Source organism: Accipiter gentilis, chromosome 22 (assembly GCF_929443795.1).
Source record: "Accipiter gentilis chromosome 22, bAccGen1.1, whole genome shotgun sequence".
Taxonomy (NCBI): Eukaryota; Metazoa; Chordata; class Aves; order Accipitriformes; family Accipitridae; genus Astur; species Astur gentilis.
The window spans coordinates 20,302,093-20,327,638 of record NC_064901.1 but is presented as its reverse complement, the minus strand read 5'-3'; the positions used below and the strand labels follow the sequence as shown (position 1 = coordinate 20,327,638).

Sequence of the window (25,546 nt, the reverse complement as noted above, 5' to 3'; positions counted from 1 at the left end):
CCGCGCCGGCCCGGTGTGTGAGGGGCGGGAGGGCGGGCGGTGTCTCGGCATCTCCGTTACAGATAGCCCCGGCTCGCTGCTGCGTTTTGGGTCTGCGGCAGTTAAAGGACCTGGGGGGGGAGGAGGAAATTATGCAGCTTTGCATAGCGGGGGCGCAGCGCGGTGCCTGAGCGCCGGGCTGGGCCCGGTCGGCGGCCTCGCCTCCGGTAGCGCCATGGATAGCCGGTGCTATGGGTGTGCGTCCAAGTTCTCTGTCTTCAAGAAAGAGGCAAGTGTGGCTGAGGCGGGGGTCAGGACCGGCTGGTGCCGCGGGTGCCTGCCCCGAAGTGCGAGGGCCTGAGAGGGGAACCGGGGGATCTCCTGGCCCGGCGCCGAGGCACGCTTCCCGGCCAGCATCGTAGCGTTGTTGTCCTCGCTTACTGATCTCTCGTGGTGCCTAGTTTCAATGTGTCTTTAAATGTGTGCGATTACTGCAAAAAAAAAAGGGAAAAAAAAGTCATTGGATGTCATTCCTCTAACCCAATAGTCGGTCATTGTCACTGAGAATTCACACACACGCACACTTTATTATACCATGGGGTGAAATGGTGTCTCTGCTTCCAGCAGGAGTTATGTGCTGGTGCTCAAAGGCTCTTGAGAGTCTCCGTATCTTCAGCAGCAGCTAATGGTACAGTTCTCTTAGAAAATCAGTGTAACCCCAGCGTTCTTTTTAGTGCACCTTGGCATAGGCGTTGTTCCTGTGTACAGCCAGCTAGAGCAGTGGGGTGTCTGTGGTGACTAGGTGATGAAGCCCTGCCCTGCCCCTCTCTTGTATCTCCGCAGTGTGGATGCAAGAACTGCGGACGGTCGTTCTGCTCGGGCTGCCTGAGCTTCAGTGCTGTTGTCCCCCGCTGTGGAAGCACTCAGCAGAAGGTGTGCAAGCAGTGTCATGGAAAACTAACTGGGTAAGATGGGAGTGTTTCTTCACCCGAAGACAGTGTCCTGCTTTGTGTCTTCATTTTGCATCCCAATGTTGTGTTGCAGATTTCTGCGTGAGAGCTTTGCTTTGCACTTGTGCATGCACACTGCGTGTACCCTGGAGCTTCAAGCCAGGCCATTACTGAACTGCTGTTACATGAGCTGTGCAGTCCAAAGATGGAAGTCAGGATTTGTGAGGCTGTTCTGTGTGATGACAGGGTAGTCTGAAAGAACCAGGTTTAAATCTTTATGGATGGACACTGAATGCCTGTGGCTATCTTAGCTAGACAAGACCAGGTTAAGCCCCACTGTGGTTTTGCCCAGAAATCTACAGCCCTTTGAAAGCACTGCCAGTCTTTTCAGATGTGTAGTAGTTGAACAGCCTGACAGTAAGATATTCGAAGTGTTACTAACTCAGTGAACAAACAGTGACACAAATCCTCATTGTTGAGGGGTCTCTGCTATGTGTAGCCTGAAGACTTAAAATTTTGTAGCATAAAATCGGTTTGCTTTTAAAAGAAAAAAAAAATTTGCAAACATAAACTGTAGATTGCCTGTTAAAAACAAAAAACCGTAATTCAGTAAGAGTATGGGTTATACACATGAAAAAGACAAGCGCAAGTGTACACCACTCTCTCAACCAATTCTTCTGTGTCCTCTTCCTTCTCTTGCATTTCTCTTACCTCTCATCCCCACTTCTCTCCTGTAGCAAGGAATTTTCACCAGAAAATGGGGAATTTTCTGGTTCAGCAGGTGTCTAGAAGAGAAGAGGCTTTTGTTAGCAGAGGTCTTAATTTCAGAAGCACTGGCTCATGAAAACACTGTGAGCTATTGATGGTGAAAATACAGTATTTGGTCTTTCCATTTTGAAATTTTCTGATTGCCTTTTACAAATTCAAAGCCATTAAGAAAACAGGGCAGCCTTTCTCCACATTTCTTTTTTTCCTTTTTTTCTCATCTGTTTAATATCAGCACTGTAGAGTTACAGCAGAAAAAAATCATCCCTGACTGGATAGCAGGTAGATAATACACGTAGGCTGCAGCTCTGTAAGCTGCATGTATTGTTCTTCATGCAAATAGCTTTCAGAACTGAAACCTTAGAACTGGAAAGTGGTCCAACAATGTTGCATTCATTCCTTACTATACAGGCCTTAGCACAGCACAGATGTCTTTGTAGCTGTGACTTCTAAGAATGAATAAAACATGCTAACTACCTTACGTAAGTGTGTAGTTTAGCAGCTCAACCCGAATATAGCAAAGTAGAAGATAGTTACACAAGATGTGTTTGTGGTGTGCAGCGTTCAAGTGTGCTAGAAGATGTCATTATGATACTGTTGGTTATATAATAATTTTTATAACGTTTTGTTTAGCTTGTGCATTATATAATTGTGTGTTTGTTGCATGCCACAGCTCCTTTCAGAGTATTCTGCTGCATGGAAGCTAATTACACTGGGAGTCTTACTTAATTACTCTCTACTTGCTCTCTGAACTGGGAGGTGCAGGCTGTGGGAGGCAAGGGTATTTCAGCCCCACCTCCTTTGGATCGCTGGTGACCACATTAAATCATATTTTTCCAGATGCAAAAGAACTGGACCAAAGGACTAGAAATGAAGTCCCCTGCTGTCCCAGGCAGCTATATTATTTTAATCCCTTCCATAAGCTGATCGCTGTCCATATTAATGAGGTTATGAAAGGGGCTGTACCAGGAGGTTGAGGAACGTATGCTGATTCCTCCTGAGTTGAGAGACTAGATGATTGAAGCATTGCCAGTATCCCGAGTTCAGAGAAATCGTTATTTTTGTCTTCCAGAGAGGGATCTCAAAGCAGTTCAGCAAAATGGTCACCACCAGAAAACTACAAAAAGTGAGTTGCACTTGCCAATCGGACGGTTGTTTCTGCTGCAGAGTAGCCTTCCAGGCCCTCTCTCCTCTTACCCTATAGAGACCCACAAAAGTGGGGGTTGTGATATGGGTGTTTGCTTGTTCAGAGTTAGATTAAGGGTGGCGCTTTTGTTTTGTTGTTTGGGTTTTTCCTTTGTTTGTTTGGGGGGCTGGGTTGTGTGCTCTTTTAAATAGACTCCTGAAGAGCCACCTGCCTATCTTTATCTGTGACTGATGGGGGTTGGCTTGGAAACAGGAACCTGGTGGTGAAATGTTCCATGTCTCCTTGGAAATGGTGCCAGGTGTGCTGCTGCTGTGAGCTAAGGATTTTGTTACGCTTGGGAGTACCTCATTGTGCCAATATGGGAGACTCTGGTACAGGAGGGAGTGGTTTCTGTTCTGTTCTACACTGATGCTCTTCAAATAGCCTGTTGGGTTCACAGGGGATATTTTCATATCTCAGGGTTTAAACCCCTGTTCTCAATTGTCATGTTTTTTTTCCATCCTTGTCACAGGCGTGTAGCAGCCTTTGAAGCTAAGCAAAACCAGCTGAAAGAACAACAGAAGGCAGCTGCAAAACCCCCAGGTCAAGCAGGCTCCAGATACCGGGGGCTCTCAAAAGAGGATAGAGCTATTGCAGAGAGACTGGAGAGGCTCAGGGAGGAAAGGAAACCGAGTGAGTTTTGGAGGATACTGGAGATATTTTGGGTGGGAACACTGCTGCTTGGGAAACATGGAACCTTGAGGGAGAGGGAAGTGCTGGGCTTTCAGAGCCTGCCTTTTTAGGGAATTGAAGGGTTAACATTGGGCAAAGCATCCATGTCCTGCTGCCACAATGGCCACATTCTACAATTATTTTAGATTAATGTTCTAGTTTCTTTTTACTTATTGGGGTTTCCCTTGAAACTACTTCTCAGTTTTGGGGCAGTATCTTCCCTGTAAAACCGTTTTCTCATTTTCCATTTTTGGGGATCAAAGGCTGTGTCAAGCCCAATAGGAGCAGAATGAAATGAGGGTCTTTGGCCAAACTGTTTTGCAGAAGGTTTCCTGTGGGTCATTGTGCTGGGCAACAGCAGTGCCAGTCACTGTGAGATTATTTTTTGGCCAGCCTTGCCTCACAGAGGAGAAAAAGGACTTTCATCCCAGTCCACAGCTGTCAGGTTCTAGGATAGCCTTGTGGGAGAATAAACTATTTAAAAAATGGTATGTGGTCTCTAAAAGGGAAAGAACACACTGCAGAGTGGTTACCTGATTATTGTAGAATCATTTAAGTTGGAAAAGACCTTTAAGATCATCAGATCCTACTGTAAACCTAACACTGCCAAGTCCACCACGAAACCATGTCCCTAAGTGCCACATCTACATGTGTTTTAAATACCTCCAGGGATGGTGATGCAACCACTTCCTAGGGCAGCCTGTTCCAATACTTGATAACCATTTTGGTGAAGAAATTTTTCCTAATATCCAATCTAAACCTTCCCTGGCACAACTTGAGGCCATTTCCTCTCATCCTATTATGTGCTGGGGGAGGGAGGGTTTCAGTCTGATACGCCTAGGATTACGTTAAGAGCTGTGGGAGCAATGGACTATACTGTCTAAATGACACTTGTTTCTCTGCCTATCCCTAGTATCCCGAGTCAGCTGATTGCCAAATGACATTACCCTAATACTCACGGCTAGGAGATAAACTGTGAAGGAGGCAAGGACTCGGAAAAAAAGGATAGCATTTAGTGTTAGGGTAGTCTCCAAGTCACTGCAGTATGACCCCCCTTTCATGTCAGGGGCCGAGGGAGGTTTTTGCTCGGGTGTTCAGAGTCTGATTCCAGAAAGAAATACAATTTTAAGAAAGAAAAAAAACCATGAAGCCTTTTGTTTTCAGTAATAGAGTAATCTCCTCCCTTGCATTATTTTGAATTGCAGAATCCATCCCTACTCAGGCTGAGATTGAAGCTAGGCTGGCTGCCCTGAAGGAGGACTGCTGGGGACCTGTTCCATCCACACAGGAAATGGAGGACCGGTTGGCTGTCCTTCAGGGGAGAGATCCTCCTTCCCAGGCTCCCAGACCTGTAAGCTCCCTTGGCTCTTTAGCCAATAATGTATTCTGACCTGACACAGTAACTGGTGTCCCAGCATGTTAGCCATTCTCCCTTCTTCAGCTTTTTTGTGTTCAGGTGGCTCCCTTTAGAAATCTTTATTTGCTCTTTGTGTCATTGCTTCAGAAGCAAATGGCCAGCCTTTACCAGTTCACTGCTTCAGTTTGAATGCAGTATGTTCCTTTATGTCAAATGTAGTTCATGTGTTTATTTTTAGCAATAGATGTTAAATTTTTTCCTCTTAACCCATTTGTATACCTAAGTGGTCTGATATTTTTTCAGAGCTGTTTGTCTGTGTTTGGGGCTTATCAGCCCTGCCTTCTAATTGTATCTTGTAGTTGTTACTGCATTCCAGCTGGGCAAAAATCCTGTTAATTATTCCAGAAATGGAAGCACACAGTAGTTAGTCTGAGACTGCAGAGGAATGAGTAGGATATATGCCTTCAAAGCCTATATAAATGATCTTGTCTCTGAGAAATCATTTCCTCATGCTCCTTTTTCAGCAGCGCCGCACACTCAACTGTTATCACAGGCCTTAGTGGGGCTGCTGGCTGGCACTGTTTAGGATGGCACTTTATCTACATTGGAGGTAGCGGCATAGCTGGGGTTGGGACCCAGCAGCATGTACTCCTATACATTCAGCAGCACTTTGCCTTGTTGGCTTGACTGCTTTTAGAGTTGTGCACATTCAGCACCTCTTAGAATGAAGCCCTGAAAGTCTTACACCAGATAACTGTGAGCTGAGAATCTCAAGATCAGTGGATGCATCTTTTTATGCTGCTTTCACCTAGGGTGATCTTAGTTACCAAACTTTTCCTTTGATTGAGTATCCCACTTTCCTCTCGTTTGCCTTTTCCCATGCTCTTCTTTTTTCTTAGGTACACCAACCTCCTGATACCAGAAGTCTGGTCCAGCAGACAGATGACCTGTTAACTCAGCTGTCTGAGGAAGTTGCCATTGATGAGCATTATAGACCAAGAGTCCAGCCTCAAGGTATCTATTTTGGCTTCCAAAGACCTGATTCTGTCTAATAATGTATGTGCTATAGTGAGAATGGAATATGTGCCTCCCTATCTAGGTTACAAGTGAGCTGGGTGTCTGGTTTGTCCTTATCTCCCCCTTATGACTCCCAGATTGACCAAGAACAACCATCTGACTCCATACTGGGTCTCATTGTCTTTGCTTGGGAGACAGTTCCTTCTTCTCAGGGTTGTTGTATTCAGATTGCTCCTCTCTGTTTCTCTAAGGTGACCCTTCCCTGGGGAGGAGCTGTTGCTAACTCCTAACACACCTGTGCTCAGTTACAAAACATCGGAATCTGGGATACCATTATCCTCCTAGCTGCGGTGCTTTCTCTGTAATCTCACTGTAAACCACAAATTAGTTTGCTTTCTTCTCTTCATGTACAGTGCAGATCCTACTGCGGCATGCCTTCTTCCATTATTACCCAGATTAATGGAGAGCAGCGAGCTGCTCTCATACCATTGCTTTAGTTGTGTTGTCTGTGCCAAAGGACATTGCTGCTGAATCACCAGCACGTTCTGTCTGTCTGTTTGCAGCTGTTAGTAGCCAAAGTTTGAATGATCTCAATCGGGAAAGTGAAGATTTTGTTTGTCTTGAAAATCTGGACCCAAAACAGCGGGAGGAAGAGAAGAATAAACTTCTGGCAGAAGCTGCTGCTGAGCTGCGGGAAGAGAACACTAGGCAGGAAAAGATCCTACAAGTTGCGAAGAGACTGGCAGCACTCAGAGGCGAGGACCCAGAGAAAGGTGGGTAGCAGACAAAAATACAGTGCCAAGAGAGGAACCACGTTCTTGTGACAGTTTCTTTTCTGAGAGGTGTTTATCCATTTAATTCCTCTGTTCTGCAAGAAACAGACCGACATTTGGTTCTGTCTGTAAAGTACAGGTTGGTTCATCATGAAATCAATATGAAAGATCTTAGTTCAGGGTAAAGGCCAGAGCTGTAAGGTCAGACTGCTTTGTCTTGCACCCTTCTTTGAGGTAATTCTAGCATGCTCTGGTGAGGTTAACAAAGCTTTTAAAAGCAAAGCTCTGATTTTGGTGGGGATTTTTTTTCTTCCCTCTTCCAAATATTAAAAACAAACAGTAAGGCCCTGTTTGAGGAGTCCCCATCTGAAGAGGATCTGTCTGTGCCAGAGCCAGAATGCCAAAAGCAGCTTACACCACCAAGGTTTGTCTGTGGCACATAACTGGGCACGAGGTTTGAGGCAGGTGTGGGACATAATCTCCTGTCTCTTGCTCCTGCAGTTACACTGGAAACCTATAAACTGCCTGACAGTGACGAGGAAGTGGCTGAGGAGGAAGCCATCCGCAGAGTGCTAAAACAGGTCAGAAGTGGCAGTGGTGGCCTTGTTTATCTTCCTCTCAATTATTCCCAGTGTGTATGTTACCTGGTGAGCGTGCAAAGGATGTGTTTCTGTTCCTGGACAGAGTTTAATTCCTTCCCCTCCTAGTGCTTTTCCAATATTAGCTCCCATGGGCCATTGAGCTACATGCGATTGACAACATTACTTCTAGTCTGTCACACTGTCTCTCATTCATGCTTAGTGTCTCTTTATGGTGCACATCTCCAACCCCGCTCTGCTGGTACTTCCTTACTTCTTGTTTCATTTTTTCCCTCACCCAGCTAGAACATGGATCTATGTGTGATGTTTAGTACAGCTTATGCCTAGTTTTCTCTCTAAAGTGTCCCTGAATTGTCTTGCAGGCAGACATGAGCTTTCTGTGCTTAAGTTTCTGCCTGATTACAGACCACACGTGTGTGATTAGCATGGTGTTGAGGGTCTGCTGATAGCTGCACTGCAAAGCAGAGTGTTAGCTGAAGGTCTCTGCTGCTACACTGACTGTTCACAACGTACACACAGTGTTCAGAGTGCAGAGCAAGCTCACATCTGTCTGGATAACACCAGATGTATTTAGACTTGTCATCTCCCATTACTGCATGAGAGCAAGGAGAAGGCCAGGAGGTTTAGAGCCTAGAATGAGGTTCCCAACTGTGTTTGAAACAAGAGGCTTCTTGCTTTCTGTTGTTACCAGCTTGCAGAGGAAGCAGCCCTGGATGAAGCAAGTGGATTCAACATTCCTCCAGATCAGACCACGCAAGCAAGAGCCTCACAACAGAACCTGCATAAGAAAGCGAAGCAAAAGGTCAGTGAGCTGGTCAGGATCTCTTAGAGTGACATATTCCAGGGTCTCAGGATAGTACAGTTCTGCAGCAAAAGTTTGTTCTATCCTAAGCTTGATGCAGAAAAAAACCAACAACCAGCTTCTCCAGAGCAGACAAGCTGAGGTGGCTCCTGCAAGGCTGACCAGCCCTGAGTGCAGCTGTGAGTCATCCTTGTACTTTTAAAAGGAATTGCTCCCTGGAATACAATTCCTTTCAGGCTGGCTTTCTGCTGAATGGGATGGTGTCCTCTAAACCCAGAGAAGTTAGCACAGACCTTGCAAGATGGATATTAGAGAAGGGATTTTTGACTCACCAATATAATTAGACCAAGGCGGCCATGGTCTAGTACCATACAGCTTGAATCAGGGTAAGTGGGAGGTTTGCCAGTGCTGTCAGCATGCGCAGAATAGGACCTCTAGATAGTAATCGATTGTGTGTTCTCATATAATGTCAGAGGAAGGAATTAGTAACAAGATGTCCTATGCTCAGAATGGAATCCAGCCTATTATGGAAATACATACACCTTCTCTAAAGTATATTACAAGAATTAAATGGACCTGTGACTCACAGACACCTGACAGGCCTGTCCCCAGTGGAAGAAATTATTTAATTGTAAGCATTATTGAAAACATCCATCTCATAGGTATGCCACCTTGCACTTCTGGGATTACTGATGTAAAAGATAGTGCCATCTTACTGCTGTTGTGTTAGGAAGCTGCCTTTGCCAGTGTCCAGGCACTGTGTCGCAGTGTGTGTATGGCTGTTCAGTTCCACAACAGTTCTCTGTAAAACCGAAGGAGATTATAGATGGCCTTGTGGATAGATTTTAGATCGTGATTTCAGAAGATCTTTTTGGCCCAACCTCAGGTAGAAATCAATAGTAGGGGCCTTTTGGCAAATCATGTCCTTTGACCCCCAGTTTTCTTTCTACAATAGGTAGAAAACGACTCCCCACTGCTTTTCCTTCCCACATAACTGCTTTCAGCAAAACTGCTTGATTGCTTGCTTTTGCAGCAGGGATTGTCTATCACTTGGTGTTGCTGTGGTGCCTGCCAGAAGATCTGGGCTTCATGCCCTTAACGCCGTATGGACAATGTTGGTGTATATTGCTGTAGACATTAAATGAGGGAGAATACCTGTTTACCTTCCGAGCAACATAGGTTCATGAGCAAATGATAGGGAGTACCTTGGGTTTTTATTTAACAATCTAGATACATATAGAGCCTATCCTTGTGCTCTGAGCAAGTTCATCTCACAAACTTAGAATCAACAGAGTGAACTATAGTACATATGATATGTCATTGTGGCCATCATGCATTACAGTGAAAGCCCTGTATTGTCTCTGCTGGGGTTTGAATTCTGTGTGTCTGTTTTCTTTCTGAATTAGAGCCAGATTCCCATCACCACTGCTCTTGCCAGGGCAGATGACAGCGATGAGGATGAGTTACCCTGGTGCTGTATCTGCAACGAAGATGCCACTTTGCGCTGCCATGGCTGTGACGGGGACCTCTACTGCCAACGCTGTTTTCGGTAAGTCTCACAATTCCTCTTGGTCTGAGAGGTGGGTCACAGGTAAGCTTGGCTACTTCAGTTTGTTCTTCCCATTGGGCAGAAAAGCAGGCAGTAGGAGGGAAGATTTGAGGAACACAGATCTGAGCTGAATGCTAGTCATTATGGAAGTACTTTGCACGATCAGTAGTTATTGCAGGCTTCAGGGACTAAACTGGTCCTAGACAGAAATGTTCTGTCTGTGCTGCTCCAGTGCATGTTTGGACACATTGTCTGAGTGTTCTCTGGGGCAGCTGATGTGCTGCATTGCGTGGGATGGGATAAGTGAGACCATTGTTCAGTGACTCCTATGGCTTATTAATGACATTGATGGATGATCTGGACTGGATTCCCACAAGAGGAGAGATCAAATAGTAAAAATTCCTGTGGCTTTTCCTAGGTTGAGACTCTGCGGTCTTAAACCATATAAAAAAATATTTGTTGAAATATGTGTGAGTGAACCTTTTTTCCTCAGTCAGGCCTTGCAGCAACTATAGTCTTGGTTCTTAAACATCTGTAGCTTTATTTTTGACAAAAAAGTTGCATGTATCAGATTTGGAGGGTTAATTCCTTTGAATAGAAAGCTATTCCTCACAGCTTGTGCGGCTTCTCTTTTTCATGCCTCAAAAGTATTGGGTAGCTGGCTGTGTTCTCAGGTTAGTGCTGGATGACATTTAGACACCAGGACGCTAAGAGTCTGGTTGGGATAGTAAGAGATGCTTTTGTGTATATTCCCTCATTTCCTGCAAATGTTTTTGTAGAGGGATGGAAATGGAGTTGGGGGGGAGAACACATGAAAATGGTAAGAAGACATATGACTGGCAATGATAGATGATTAAAAACAAAACAAACAGATAAAAGTATCAGACAGCAAACATCAGTAAAAGCAGAATCAGCAGTCTGGCAGGTGAGTGAATGTATCAGTTGCATGTTGTAGATGCAAGCTTGTGTCTTACTCAACACTGCCTGCTTCTGAGCATGGTTAAGACAGTTGCCAATACACTGCATTTTAGCCACAACAGTTATTTTTTGGAGTTGTGTGCAGTAGACTGTCATTTTGACTGCTATCGTAGGAGTTGCTAATGCACCTGGGAATCACAGACATGGTGCTGCAAATGAGCCACCAGTTACATGAATCTCTCAAAGAGGAGACACCTATTGTCAGCAGGCAAGGATGAGCAGAACTTTCCACAAAGTACCTCAGAGGTTTCTGTTACAAGCAAATATCTAAAGTAGTCAGTCCATATGGCTGCCAGTCAGGTCCTCACAGATAACCCGCGGGATAGGTTTCTAGTTAAGGGCTGCTGGGAGACATCTTCTGCAGTGGCTAAGGGTGAGTTCTGTGCCCGAGTATTTACTTCTGACTGCACTTTGTGTTTGCTTTTCAGGGAAGGCCATGATGAGTTTGACCTGAAGGATCACCACACCTCCCGCTATCAGCTTCCTTGCAAGTAGAAGTGATCACACTCTTCATGGGTAGAAAAGGAGATGGAGAATGGGAAACGAGAGGAGTCAGTCAGATGGGAAGAGTCCAAGTGGATTTGCAGCCAAAATGGGTGATGTTTTGGACAGTTAAAGGATATGCTGTAATCTGAGAGAGGTTTGGAGGATGTGTGACTTTGTCCTCACAGATACAACCAGCACAGTGCAGGGTTTGCTGTGCATGCTTGGGGATAAATGAGGACATGATATGAGGAGGTGGATACGAGTCTATAAATACAGACGGTAAGGCAGTATGGGTAGCAGTAAAGATGTGTGTTTAAGGCAGTACTGACTGGCTGCTAAGTAACTTCCTGCTTTTGCTAACAGCTTACACACTGATTCAAGAGGCAACGAAGCACTTTGCACTAAGAAAACTGTCTATGTTGTGATCACTTGTGTGATGAGAACTTCCAAAGCATAATAAAAACTATTTACAGAGGCCTGCGGTTAAAGTCTCTCCTCAGAATGCCTGATAGCCCTTTACAAAATGTTGCCCTCTTGTAATGGTATGTTAGTCCTAGTGGCAAGTGGCTTAGGGAAAGAAATGAAGGATCATGAAAGTCATCAGAAATGTTTCTGTGGTGTGGCTGAAAAAGGTGCAGGGGCTACTCTGCCGTGATGGGCAGTGTTGCTCATGTACTTGAAATGAAAGATGCTTTGTAAAGGTAATCTGCTACTGATGCACAGTATTGTGATCTGCAGTGGCTGTGCTGAGGTTCCATGTGGTCTGCAAGAGCAGTGTGTTAGTCTGGAAGAGTTGTGTATTAGTCTGAAAGCAGGGTTTGGCTCTGTATTATTTGGTTGCCTGGTAGGATAAAGGTGTTACCTGTGTGATGCTTTTTATCTGGTTATGAGAGAAGCTCAGTTTAATATGCTCATATCCCTCCCTGGAGTTGGTCCAGATGCAAGTGGCACTTGCCAGTGACCAAAGCACCCAGAATTGCTTCAAATACCTGACTAAACTTGCCCTAAATTGGCTGTAATATCCCATCAGGATGAGCTCTTCCCAGGACTATAATGTGACTTCCAAGAGAGCTGTCTAAGGTTGACAAATTCTAATGGCAAAAAAATCAAGGATTTGCCTTTGACAGGGAGTTTCCAGTGAATCTTGCCTGTCTGGTTTGACACTGCCACTCCCAGCTGTCTGCCCTGCCTCTCGACTTAAAAGTCACAGCCTGTGTAGGTGAGTTGACAAAAACAGTGCACCTCAGCCACCCCTGGTCAAAGCATGGCAAATAAATTAAACTACTGCTGAAGATGGGTTTGTGCTAACATGCTGGACTGGATCAGGCCCTTCACCAGAAACCTGTATCAGACAGTATAGAGTAGCAATACTGCAGGTTAACACACTAAAAATTGCAAGTGTATCCGGCAGTGCCATCAAAACCCTTTCTTTGTTGGGTGGAGTGGCAAAACCTGACTCCTGTGGAGGATCTTCTTTCTCCTGGCAGTCCTTGCTTCACCAGTGCCTGTCTCTTTGGGACACGTAGATAGGAAAACTACTTCAGTTGTTCCAGTGCAAGAGCTCACAATGAGCCCTGTGTTACACAAAATTTAAGTAGAGAGTTACTGCTCTGAGGAGCTTGCAGTCTTAAAAATGAAAACAAAATGCTGTTTTAGCTTTGTGTTATTGTAGGAATGACACTTTTTCATTGCTGTTTGACCTGGATAATCAGTCTGAGAGCAAGACAGCCCAATTCTGTCTTAGGTTAAATCCTTTGTGTTTTACATGTACAGGAGAAGATGCAAATACCTCTTCTTCTATCTCTTCTAAGACTGATCCATTCCTTTGGGCTTCAGCCTGTGTCCTTTCTAAGCAGTTACTAGACATTTTAATTCTTGCTTTACAGCTGGTTGTTGTTTGTGTTTGGTTTTTTTAATATCTTGGTATGAGCTGGTGCATTACTTGCAACAATGCTTCATCAGCCACAGCCAAACTTTGAACTCCTTGTGCAGTTAGGCAGCCTGTGTCTTGTAAGCCCTGCCCTCTTCACATCAGTGGAAAAGGAGCAAGTTACAGCCGGAAGCAGTTTATTTAGTTTCCCAGATTGGGTTCTGTGGGGTCATCCCAAGGAATCCAGAAATGCACCCAGCCCAATACCTGAAATAGAACTTAGTCATACGTGGAAGAGTCTCTTCAGTCATATACACACATACTGATGCTTTCCCTGCACCACTAATGGACATTTTTGTGGCTGCTGAGCTTTCTGCATATAACTGGCCATTTTAGTGGCAGCCCAATCACTTTCCCCTGGAAAGCCATTCCCACTGTAGCTGTTGCCTCAGTGACCTCCACGTAAGAGGGATATCTAGATCAGCTGTCTGCAGGAAGCAAACCTAGCTGAATCTGTTATTGTGAAATAGGAATGCTGTATGACCTTTAAGTGGGCAGTGCACTTATAGCTGTGTTGCTTACTCCCTGTCCTTGTCTTTGAAAAGGTGCTGGTAAACAAGTAAAGATACTGGTAAACAATCAGTTCCTGACAGGCCAGATCAACTTCAGTCATAGGACTGAAGAAAGCTTGGTATCTTCAAGAAAGAGATTCAGCTTCTTTGCTTCTGTCTTTGTAGCATGCCATGAAGGCACAAGATTTTCTTTCCCTCTCAAAATGTTTTGTATGTGAACAATCAAATGTAGTTTCCAACCCAACAAGAATTCAAAATAATGGTAACACAACATTGAACTCAGATTAGCTTACCAAGAGAGGTCTCAACTTAGTTAAACTGCATTAACTTGCATTTGCTGTGGTTCACAAGCATGCATGTTGCCTCAAATGCTGTAACATGATCATGTGTCCAAATGTAGCAGCCAGAATATTTTTAAAGGCAATGTAAGTGTTGATCGTAACTAAGGGAAAATTGCATTAAAGGTTATTTTATACACCTTCATAAACCTTCAGTTAGAAAAGCACAAGCACTTTCATCTATTCCTGAGTTTTCTTGGTATAATCAAGAGGGCAAAGTTCCTTTAAAGAAACATTCTTACACAGTATATATATACATATATATATATATATTACAGCCTTATGCTAGTGATAGTGCTGTGAAACAGCAAAGTTAACTGGAAGCTGTTTGTAAAAAAAAAAAAAAAAAAAAAAAAAATCCAAACAAACCAAAAAAACCCCCAAAGCCCCAAACCAACCAAAAAAAAAAACCCAAAAACCAACCTGAATTTAGTCTATCCTTATGGTCTAGGCTGAGAACTGCCAAAAAGTAAATAAAAGCAAATATTATTTACTCCTTTTAAGAACTAAACAAAAAGAAGTTGCTCTGAATGCCTTGCATTGCTTTTTCTTTTGCACCAGTGAGCTGAGAAATCATCTAGCACTGGCCATGTCTTGCTTTGTTCCCCGTGATCACACTGTGCTCATTTGAAGCGCTCTCATGTGGTAGTGATGTCCTTATGCATCAGAACAAACTGCACATCATAGGGGCTGCAGCTTAGTCTTTTTCTGCTACTTGCAGAATAAGCACAAAGACAACTTCTGTCAGGCAGACTTTCACGAACCTGCTTTTTCCTAACAATGTCTGCCTTAAATCATAGCCAAAATTTTTTTTTTGCATCACTCCATATTGAGGGAATACAGAACAATGCCCAGGGTGGAGAAAATCTCTTGGGCCAGAGGAAAGCCATCTCAGGTCTTTGTGCTGTCACAGCTCAGCAGAATAAAATCAACCCTCATGGTAGGATACATAGTTAATCTGGACTCCTATGCACTACTGTGCTGCAGCTAACTACAGCTCTAGTTCAGGACACACAGCTCATGGCCTGTCCACACAGATCTTCCACCTGAACTTCTGATTGAACCTAGTCTGTGTTTTTAACAGTGCTCAGAGCTCTTTGTCAGTATGCTTTATATCTCCTTTCTCAAGGGCTGTGATATATGTCTTAGCAGGTGTCAATCCATGAGCAATGCCAGATCTACAACCAGTGCAGCTCTGGATTTATTTTTTTGTTGTTATTTTGCTTACAAAGTTGAGATTTCAGGAGGGCAGGCATGTCCTATTATCCCCTTATTAATCAAGAAATGGCATGTCCCTATAGCTACCACAGATATATATGGACCTGATAAAGGAATACCATTTCTCCAGCCTAGTGGGTGAGGCTTAGAGCCTCTTGGAGCAGCCTTAGGACAAGGTATGAGCTGCATGGCTTGCTAACTTCCAGGAGGCTGTCACATACAAGAACAGCATGTGAAGGGAAGCCAGCCCTTACATCACGGTTAACTGCAGCTTGGATTTTGTCCTCTGAGATGTGCACAGCCCACAGCTTGTTCTCTGACACTTCTGCTAGAAAACAGGAGGGAAGCAAAAGGTAATAGTCATCACCCTGGTACTGATAAAGATGAAAAGACTAATGTATTTAAGATATTACCGGTCCAGCCCAAGAGTTCTTGTTTGTCTTTGTTAGCTAACCTGCATGTCCTTTTTGGTCCAAAGTTGGCCCCTTCTGTTCCTGTCCGACAAAACATGTACTCAAAAGCTAGCCTTGAACATACTGGTACATAGGCCGCCCTCTGCATGTGACTCAGCAACTCATCTCTTGTGTTTGAGTGGCAGGCATGAGAGCATAGGGGCAGGACATAATGTGAGAGTCTGCTCTGCCTAAGCAATCAGCCTCCATTTGCTGTCTTATTTCCTAGCCACATGTGTCAAGTTACTGACTTGCTTAGAGGCTGGATGTAGTTTCCTCTGTATTTTTCCAGCCACATGTTAGTTGTAGCCAGAAGAGTTTGCGCAGCAAGGCAATGTGTCCTACTTCCCATTTGTGAGACCTACCTGTCTGCAAAAGATGGTCCCTGCAGGGAAATTGGGAGCAGGTATTTTTTCACTTCAGATTTTCTTTAGTGTCTAAAAAGAGAACAAAGGCAAGCAGTGCACAGCTGGTTTTCTCTGGTTTAATATACAAAATAAGCATTTTTCCAACATCTTTTTAAATTATGAGAAAAAACATTCCCAGACTTTGCTCCTTTAGAAGATGCTTCTAAATCATTAAGTCCTAAATTCCACAAAAAGGGAAAACAATCTCTCTTCAATTAGCCTTAGCAGCTGTTTCACTAACTTCCCCTTAAGTAGACCAGGTGTACTCAAACATTTTCCTTCCATGCTACCGTATATTTTCTGTCCAACCTTCATGAATAACAGAGGCTTAATAAGACTTACAAAGTACGTGCAATGCTGTAGAGTCAGGTACAGCAGTAACAAGCAGGAGATCACAGCTGGGTCCCAGCCAGACTGAAACAGGGTGCAGCTTAACAGTAACTGATTTTCCATGTTGATGAATGAGTGATAACCAATGCCTTGTTTTCCTTGCAGTGAACAGAAAGAAAGAAGTCTTGATGAGCTCCTGAGAACTGTATTCAGTGCTCCTCAGCCAGCATGGAAATTCCTAGAGGAAACTAAAGGAAGGACATCTTGTCCTGTTCCCCAGGTTAACAAGCCCTTTAAGAATCAGGAAGATATACAGTCTAGCTCCCTGCTGTGTGCATAGATCTGGAAGGAGAGGAGACTTCAAACCACTGGTACAAAGTTCACAAACTCAGTGATGTTTCTCAATAACAGTAAGTCCTAAACATAATCTGAAGTGATGTTGCTGATCCTGGTTTTTGTGGGGAAGATACACGTTTTCTTGTGACCAAAGCTGGGTGCTCCATGTGAACAAGGTCATTTCTTCTGAGGATTGGTGACTCTCCGGAGACCTTTCAATCGACTAAGCAACTCCGTAATGAAGTCCTACAGCGAGAATTGGTTGAAGGAGGATGTCATGTTAATTCCAGTGCTCTCCAGCCCAAAGAATACTATAGCACTTGCATTATTGCCACATTCACCTTCATGTTGAGCAGAAACCAGAATTTTGACATGTATTGAGCAAAACCATCTTTTAGCTTAGGAAAGGAGACATTTCAATGGATGAGAAGGACCTAAAAGCTCCTCTACTTACCTTCCCCTGTCTCCCTCTGGAGCAGCCATGTTTACATTCTCCTCAGGAGCCAGCCTGCCCCTCTTCATCCCAGCTACCTGCTTTTTCCACCTTGAGATGACCTCAGGATGCTGTTGTCCTCTGTTAGGTTCCACTGCTTCCTGTTGCCACCATAACCTCCTGCCTACTTCTACTGCCCTCCCAATCTAGGGCAAAGCAAGTCATCCCTCTTGTTGAACCTGTAAAGCTCCATGTTGTGGATTGCAAACCATCTTGGAGCTGTGCCAATTCTACAAGGAAGTGGCTGGCAGAGAAGAGGTGGAGCAAAACACCCATAGTACTAATGATAACCTGGAGCAGGGGTTAAGGACAAGCAGAGCAGATAGATGAGCAGTTAATGGAGATAAACCCTGACTACTTTGCTGACACCACCAAGGACTATGAACTAAACTGGACCATCTGGTTATTCCAAGCAGAAGGCAATGAGACTAGTGCAAAATTTACCTTCTGCATGACAAGTAACATCACAATAAAGGAGTGTGCAGCCTTTCTTCACCCAAAGAGATAGCTACGTGTCCTTGTAATTAGGCAAGGTCACTGGAAGTATTGCAACTTGTTACCATCTGTGCTGTGTGGAAGTCCAGCTTCCTCACCTGGGTGGGTGATCAGGGGTTGCCTGTCACAGCATGCTCTGGAAGGAAATGCCTAGGATCACACATACCTTTTCAGTCAGTCCTTTCACAGGAAACCGGTTTGTTTCCTCTGTCTGCTTTCTGCAGATAGACTGCTGTGATCTTTCAAGGGCACTGGATTCAAGATCACCAGGGTGAAAGTACGTGTTCTTGCCAATGGGGCAGCAGTATCTGTCTGTAGTTAGCAAGTACCATGCTGTCCTCAAGACACTTTCACGGCTCGTGAATCGGTAGAGCAACCTCTTTTCAGTTATCTCTCTGGGAATGCAGGGTTCTTGCCTAAGATCTGAAATTCAAACACTCTGAGAACTATTTCCCTATTGCCAGCCTTGTCTGCTGAATCCCTGCTAGGCGACTATCTGTAATGATTGTTACAGCAGAGTTTAATTTCAGTGATAGTTGTGCATCCACCTCATTTTCTGCATGGTCATCACTTTACAGCTACATAGGCTCGACAAGATGTGGAGACTGATGAATGATGTCCAAGCACAGTGTTCACATGCAATGCATGTGACTGAAGCAGTGATGGGGGACTCCATTTTGCACAGGTATGCAGTGCAGTGAAGGCAATTGCTGTGCGGTGCATGCACTACACTGCAAAGTATTGGACTCCACTCCTTTGGACATTGTGAGAGCTTGTGGGATTTCTTTAACTCTCTAACTCAAAACCAGTACTTGTAAAGTTCACATGGGGAAAAAAACCCACGTGTAAGACTAACTTGCATGGCCACTGCTCAACAATTATCTGCCCAATCCAATCTGAGGGCCATCCTACAATCTTATCACTCAAAACACTGGAGTGGTTTAAGCTATGAATGCATTTAGTTAACAGTGTGCAAGATGGTTACATGAGCTGTATCACTGTCTATAGCTTTTCTACACTAAGAACCAAATGGTAACTCAGCCTGGTCAGCTTAGGATGTCCAAAACATGGAAAGAACTTTCTTTGGTTGTAAAGTGTAATTCCTTATTTGCTCTGCTCCTCTTCCTTCAGATCACCAATGTAGATTTACATGTATTTTTCTAACACAGCAGAATAAAGTGGCAAACACCTCCCATCAGGAATTAAACAAATCTGCGGCATCACATTAGGCACAGTGATATCTTGGCTACTCAGCCAAGCAGCAACAAAGACACACTCTTACAGCACAGTATAACACAGACATTGATGGTGCTTCACTCACCTCTGTCGGGCTGGCACACTCATGGAGGATTTCCTAAAAAATAAGAAGAATCATTTTAGTATTTTACGAGTTGACCTATTCTCCCCTCCCTACAAAAAGGGTATATAGTCTTACTACATTTGACAGGCTAAGACGGAGGCAAGTGTCATGCAACACTGTATATACATACTCTGTACCCCACACACCACTACTTTTCTTTACGAAGAAAGTCCCTAACTTAAAGTCACCAAGTCCCTCTATCTGACCTGTAGTTTTAATTTCTGTTCTTCATTAGGGACCTCCAGGAGATCTTCAAGATCAATTTGTGGTTCAGGAGCTGCTGCCTCTGTTTCCTCTCTTAGCTAACAAAAAAAAAAAAAAAAAACAAACGAAAAACCACAGTTAATAAACCTTCAAACTTCTAAGACATCTAGAGGCCATCTGTAAAAAACTGAGCAGCTGAGAAGGAACTAGTTACAATAAAACCATGCTGCAAAGTTGAGGTCAAGATATAAATTGTCTCAAAATAAGGAGATTCTTACAAAGAGGGCATGGGTTCCAGCCCCTCTGTGGTGTCTGCTGCAGCTGCACATCCTGATGTACACATTCTTCATCTTTCCCCACCTCCACACTTTGTACCACTGCTCAGGGATCATTGTCCACCATGGGAAGATCCTTTCAAGAATATCCAACTGCAGTTGCCAACTGCAATGCAATGTAAGCCAGCCAGGGACAACCCTCATCTATGAAGAGTGTGCACAAGCATTCATCAAACGGAAATCCAGCAGGCTTAATCACAGAGAGGCACAACTAATTCAAGGAGATTTTAGGCTTTTAGGCTAAATATATTCACATAATCGGTATTTATACTAAGGCTTTTTACAGTAATGGAGAGAAAAACAATTACGCTTTTGAAAGGCCTAACAAAACTTTGCCAGCTTTCTCTAACAGACATGAGAGGGATATAATAGTCTCCTTTAATGAAAGGGAGACCCCAAGCTTTGGTGACTGGAGTAATAATCTTGTAATGCATGGCGGCGTTAGCTGGAAACATTTGTAAACTTGATCACGGACACATTTTAGCTCCACGTGTCTCTACAAGACTGTAAGGAAAGCAGGCTGTAGATTCCAACGTATTTGCAAAATGAATCTTTGACAACACAACACTAGTGATACTTTAACATAGTAATCAGCAGAATCAGGATACTGAGTAAACAGTGCAGTACCTGATTGCTGGGTAGCATTTATAGATGTATATGTAAACCATTAAACAATAAAGGCAATACTTACAGGAAAAAAAGAAACTTGTTCTGAACAGTCTCTGATACCAAGCCAGAGAGGAAGTAGAAAACCTTTGTTAGCTTTGTTACACAGCTGACTTGACAATAAGTAATAAAACAGAGTTAAATACATTGTAGTGACCCACACAGCATTTCTTCTTAAAAGTAATAGATTTCATATGACTGTTTAGACAACAGGTGTTGATCCAGCATGACTTTGTCTCTGGCTAAGAAGCTAAATAGGCCAGGAGGGTGAGACAGGGTAGGAACTCCCTGTGGCTTTCTGGTCCTAGTACAGACGGTGTTCTGGCTTCCACGTGCAGGGAATCATCTTGAAAACCAGAACTGTTTTGTTGCAGAAAGCCTCATGACAGTAAATAGCATAGCTTTCAGATTACCTGTATCAGGAGGCAATGTTTGAATTAACCTTGCTGGCATTTGAATCTGCAATGCTGTTTTTCGTGTCTCTGTCACACGGGTTTCTGGAAGACCCTGAGGAACATTGCACTGCCAAGGGCAGGTGGAGCAAAGGAAGAAGCTGGCAAAGAGACAACGTAATGGAAGTCGATGGATCCAAGGAAGCCCAGACTAGCAGGGCTAACTAAATAGTCTTGCCATAATGCACAAAGGAGAGCAGGAGGACCTGCTAGACACCTGCTAATGTTTCCAGTAATGCTAAAGTAATTTACTGTGGCACATGTATTTATTTGAAAAGATCCTATGTAATTCCCTGTTGTACCCTACTAACAGTCTCTGACCTGGCATAGCATCATGTTACACAGTTCCTGGTAGCACATCTCTTAGGTTGGCCCAAATACACCAGGAAGTTGGGAAACCTGTTGTGCTGGAGAGGTGCTAGCAAAGGCAATCCACTGGCAATCTGTTCCCGTAAGGGCATGGCTGGATTTCTCACTTGTGCCTGCTGGGATTTTGTAGTAGGGGAAAAAATAGTCCCTTTGGGCAGCTACTCTGGTGACAGTAAACAGCTCCTAATTCTCTGAAAACCAGAAGTGGTAACATAACCTGACTTGTTTTTCTGACGTCTTTACAAGCGTACGTCTGTAGACTTGGGCAAGTAAGAGTAGGACACAGGGAACCTCATCTCAGGTCATGTTACTGGTAGTACCAAGTGCTTCTTCTCTATTTAAAAAAAAACCCAAACCAAACCTTCTCTTTAAAACTGCAATAATTCCCCAAAGGGCAAGATGTTCTGTTACTCAAAGCAGCAGCCATTCTCCTTGCTTATCTCTAGCAAATCTCAAGGCTCAGGCTAAGGGCTCTCTGAAGTGAGCTACGAACCCCAGGGACAGTCCCTTAAATGCCGGTGGCACGGTTGGCAAGCGACACAGTCGCTGCCTCTGTTCTTTTGAACTGCCTTCAGTCACCAGGACCACCACTCTAGCACTTCGCAGTCACGCTAGATTTGCCTGACTATGTCTAGAGATAACATCTGCTCCTATGTACACTATATAATGTTTCATATATATATATATATATGTTTCATATATGTTCAGATACAGCTGAGAATTTATTACTATCATTTTATGAACTATAGAAAACAACTGGAAATTCACAATTAAGTCTTGAAAAGATTATGATCTTTTATCCTTTACCATTTTTACTAAACAAGCTATAAAATTGTTTGGGAAGTCTAAGAATGTTAATTAACAGAACAGGAGCAGTAATATACTCATGTTCAGAGGACCCATGCATTTGCGACAGAAGATAAGACTTTTTTCTCTGTGTTTGTTTTCTGCTGCATGTTCTTTGCGTATGCCATAAGTTAAACCAGAAATTAACTATTTTTCCCTCCCAACATGGCATGAGAACCTGGTACGTTCCCACAAATACCAAATAGGAAACAGTCACACAGAAAATGATGATAATAATTATGATGATGATGATAATAATAATAAACAACAACAGCAACAACAGTAATAAAGATAGCCTCAGAGGCAGTTCCTGAAGTTCAGCTCTTCAGCCATGGAGCTGATACCGTTCTATGGCTCTCAGGCCCAGAAAATCAGCCTGGGCAGGCAAAGCTTCTCTGTACCATCATGGCATGTAGCACAAAAAACGCCTTTCCTGGGCTGTTCTAAAATGTCCACTTCCACTGTTGATTGCAATTTGAAATTGCTGGTGTTCAGAGTGGAAGGAAGATTTTAAGCAATCATCAGCTCTTTTTTCCTTGTATCTCAAACCTGTGCTTAACGCTGTGCTGGGGTGCAAATATGAAAAGAGGGCAGAAAGGCTTGACAGTTCGTTTAGTCTGGCCCTATCCCAGATGTGAATAAGCTGTTTTACACAATTTGTTAAACCCATCTATGTCTTCTGTTGAAGATGTACTGGGTTGTGAGTCAAGAAAGCTATGTTCTTTTACTGCATCAGCCATTGCCCTACAGATAAAAGCAAAACCCCTAGTCAAGATCTTTAAATGCGTTTAAGACCATGATGTACAATGTGGGAAATCCTTTCACCTTTTCTTGTACCACACTCCAAAGAAATTATCTCAAGCATGGAAAGGCACTATCCCGTCTGAAAGCTCACTGTGTAAGTGCCATCCATCTAAGCACAAAATATAAATAGAAGTGATACTACCAGGTTAAAATTTCAGTGTACCCAGCCAGTGCTGGAACTTGTCACACCACCCTGAAGAAAAAATGTCACATACCCTGCAACAGCTCAAGTAAAGACTGGTACCATTGGGGCACTGGACCTAGGCAACCCTGCGTCTTTCTTAGTGGGTCAGCTCTCAGATAGGCAAGAAGAATTTAGGAGGGACTGTTCCTGGTGCAAAGGGAATCTCAGGCAAGAAAGACAGCTCTGGGGATTTGTGACGATGAAGCCATAAGATCTCTACATTTGAGCATGTTTTGTGTTTTTTTTTTCTTTCTACCCCTTCTACCAGTACTATGTGCAGACTCTGCAGCTACAGACACAGCATTATCTGGGGCATCTGACTCAAACAGCAGCTGTAGCTACACTGTCGTGACCGAAACGAACAACGGTACACTGCCAACTCTAACCCAGCTAGCGTAGATACTGCTGGCAGCAGAGCCACTCGCCACATGGAGCTCAGCAGCAAGAAGCATCCCGGGTGCGTATATCTCTCTAGGTTCTGCTACTCGTGCTGAGCAATAGCTACACCCCCCAGCAGGCGCAAAACTGGGCAGTTTAATGCTGGTCGGATTGCATCGGTGCAAGCTTCTCTGACTGCGGACACCCCAGTCAGAGAGAGCGCTGTAGCAAGTGGCAGTAAGGTACCCAAGGAAGACTGAAGATGAGGAGCTATTTCCAGTAAGGCAGAGCAAGCAACCTTCTGTCCCAGCACACAGGGCCTCCGGTCCCGTCCACCTGATAAGCGAGGGGCTGGTTTGCCCCAGCTACTCACCCGGCATTGGTACAGCTCCTGCAGCTGGCTGTTGATCCATTCCTCCAGGTCTAGCCAGCGCTGTAGGTCCTTGCGGTTGTACTTGATGGTTAACTTGCCCAGTTTCCTGTGTGATGATTCCTCCCCAGGTTTCTCTGGCGTCTGGAAAGTCACCCGGGGCAGTGCACTGGAGTTGCTGGCCATGCTCGCTGCTTCCTCCTCCTCCTCCTCCGACAGCCAGAACTCACCTTCCCCTGGGCTCCCTGGCTCCTTTTCTCCGTCTCCTTTAACCAACGCCTCTCTGCAGCAACCAGTGGCTCACAGCACAGGCTGCTCCCAGATGCCAAAGGCGGGCAGCATTGGTGGTCCCAGGGGGAGAGGTGGGGGAGAGCAGATGGCCGCAGCCAGGCTCTGCAGGCAGAGTTACAGCCGCCGATTCTTGGGTTTCACCATCGGCCTCGCTGACAGGAGCGGGGAGGCAGGCCGGCAGAGGAGTTGTTGTAATAACATCTGTTGTTAAAAGAAGCCAAGCGAACCAGGGAATTGATGAACCAAGTTTGTTAATATTTAACTCAAGTCAGCTCCAAGAGGTGGGGAAGAAGGAGGTTTTAAATGACTGTTTTCCTACGGGTCTGACTTGCGTGCATGTGCAATTCCAGAGGGCTGATCCATACATAATGCATTGAATCCTGCTGTGTTCAAGCTCCATGAGCCTTTGTAAACTACTTTGCCTGCAGCTACAGGGCGTAGCTCTCATTGAAATGGTGTATTTGGCATTTTCCAGCTAAAGCACTGGACCCAGCACAGATAAGGAGAAATGGTCTGGAGTCATGTGGCTACATCCACTATTTTGCAAGAGTGGGAACACTAGGTCAGTGACACCACAAGCCAAACTTGGGCGCAGCAGTCCCCTTTTACATTGTTCTACAATCTGTAAATTTATTCCAGCTTTCTCAAAAATTTCCGTAGAAATCCCAGCGGCCTGAATTTGAGATCATTTGAGTAAGGCGCTTCTGAGATAAAACAAAATATCTGTGCTTTTATTAAAAAGAAGTATTGGACGTGATGACCCTGCAGGGGAAGGCCTGTCTAGGGATGTAGCACTATCTCCTTCCCACAGAAGAGTATTCACGGTAAACAGGTTTACCTGCTGAAGCATCATAAACTGCTATTGCACTATATGCTATCATTGCTTGGTTTACAATCTCGTTCTTCCAGAAGACAGGTTAAAGGTCTGCAGCGTTATTGCCCTATGCCATTTTAGAAGGATACACGTGAGCAGCACTGTTCAGAGGAACAGAAATCGGGCTGGCTGCGTTTAAGGTGTGCCAGGGCACTGGGACACCTGCATTCGCTCTAGATGCTGCATCACACCTCTTCATTCATCTGTTCCCAGAGCCCTCCGGTGACCTGCCCAGGGACCTGCCCTATCGAACGGACAAACCAGCTGAGACCCTCCATCATGAAGTAGATCCAACAACCCCAGTCTCATGATTTACATGGAAAAACCAAGTAATTCTCTGCTGCTCCTGGCAGCCAAGGTACTTCCAGTTTGGAGACCAAGAGCTAGAGGAACCAAAGGAAAAGCAACCAACCTTTCTCCCTCGATAGCTGCTGCTGGGCAGCCTGGGGCAGTCTGCAGGGGGACTGGTCTCCTCTGGAAGTCATACCCAGTCCCACTGCCAAAGCCACGTTCGTGTGCCCAGAGGGATGATGGTACAGCCAGGCAGCGACATCTTGTACACAGGGTGATAGAAAAATGGGCAAGGCCATTCCAGCCCTTCTTTTCAGCCTGAATTTGAGCAAAAAATAAAAGCCGTTTCTGATGGAAAACTCCACAAAATGCTGATCCCGAAACTTGCTTCCACAACAGTGAGGGATGAAGTATTAAAGTATACCTGAAACTGATATAATCTCCTCTGCTTTTCAGACAGCCTAAAATTTCTATTCAGAAGACAGCTGTCAGCTATTC

General features: G+C 44.4%; 2 protein-coding genes across 4 annotated transcripts; one reads left to right on the top strand and one right to left on the bottom strand.

Annotated features, from left to right (window-relative positions):
* The first annotated feature begins 4 nt into the window (after positions 1-4).
* On the top strand, positions 5-18,820 carry ZFYVE19 (zinc finger FYVE-type containing 19). 2 transcript variants are annotated; one of them, XM_049825990.1, is made up of 12 exons: positions 5-268; positions 823-944; positions 2,767-2,820; positions 3,353-3,513; positions 4,758-4,903; positions 5,809-5,923; positions 6,490-6,699; positions 7,201-7,280; positions 7,990-8,100; positions 9,507-9,649; positions 11,056-11,392; positions 16,466-18,820. In XM_049825990.1, exons 1-11 carry the CDS (start codon positions 215-217, stop codon positions 11,120-11,122), a joined length of 1,263 nt encoding a protein of 420 aa, XP_049681947.1. In that variant the 5' UTR covers positions 5-214; the 3' UTR covers positions 11,123-11,392; positions 16,466-18,820. The 2 variants fall into 2 exon arrangements, with proteins under 2 accessions (XP_049681947.1, XP_049681946.1); XM_049825989.1 differs by having other exon boundaries at positions 11,056-12,968.
* PPP1R14D (protein phosphatase 1 regulatory inhibitor subunit 14D) lies at positions 16,768-24,117 on the bottom strand. Of its 2 annotated transcripts, XM_049825996.1 has the most exons (4): positions 23,596-24,117; positions 19,191-19,286; positions 18,946-18,978; positions 16,768-16,882 (listed from the first exon to the last, which is right to left on the bottom strand). In XM_049825996.1, exons 1-4 carry the CDS (start codon positions 23,776-23,778, stop codon positions 16,814-16,816), a joined length of 381 nt encoding a protein of 126 aa, XP_049681953.1. In that variant the 5' UTR covers positions 23,779-24,117; the 3' UTR covers positions 16,768-16,813. The 2 variants fall into 2 exon arrangements, with proteins under 2 accessions (XP_049681953.1, XP_049681952.1); XM_049825995.1 differs by lacking the exon at positions 16,768-16,882 and having other exon boundaries at positions 18,871-18,978; positions 23,596-24,116.
* Positions 24,118-25,546: the final 1,429 nt, after the last annotated feature.

Coding starts and splice junctions, on each gene's coding strand:
- ZFYVE19 (XM_049825990.1), top strand. CDS start 215: ATGGATAGCCGGTGCTATGGGTGTGCGTCCAAGTTCTCTGTCTTCAAG. Junction 3,514..4,757: donor CAGGGAGGAAAGGAAACCGA/GTGAGTTTTGGA, acceptor TTTGAATTGCAG/AATCCATCCCTACTCAGGCT. Junction 8,101..9,506: donor ATAAGAAAGCGAAGCAAAAG/GTCAGTGAGCTG, acceptor TTTCTGAATTAG/AGCCAGATTCCCATCACCAC.
- PPP1R14D (XM_049825995.1), bottom strand. CDS start 23,778: ATGGCCAGCAACTCCAGTGCACTGCCCCGGGTGACTTTCCAGACGCCA. Junction 19,287..23,595: donor AGGAGCTGTACCAATGCCGG/GTGAGTAGCTGG, acceptor TTTTTTTGTTAG/CTAAGAGAGGAAACAGAGGC. Junction 18,979..19,190: donor AACAGAAATTAAAACTACAG/GTCAGATAGAGG, acceptor CTTATTTTTTAG/GAAATCCTCCATGAGTGTGC.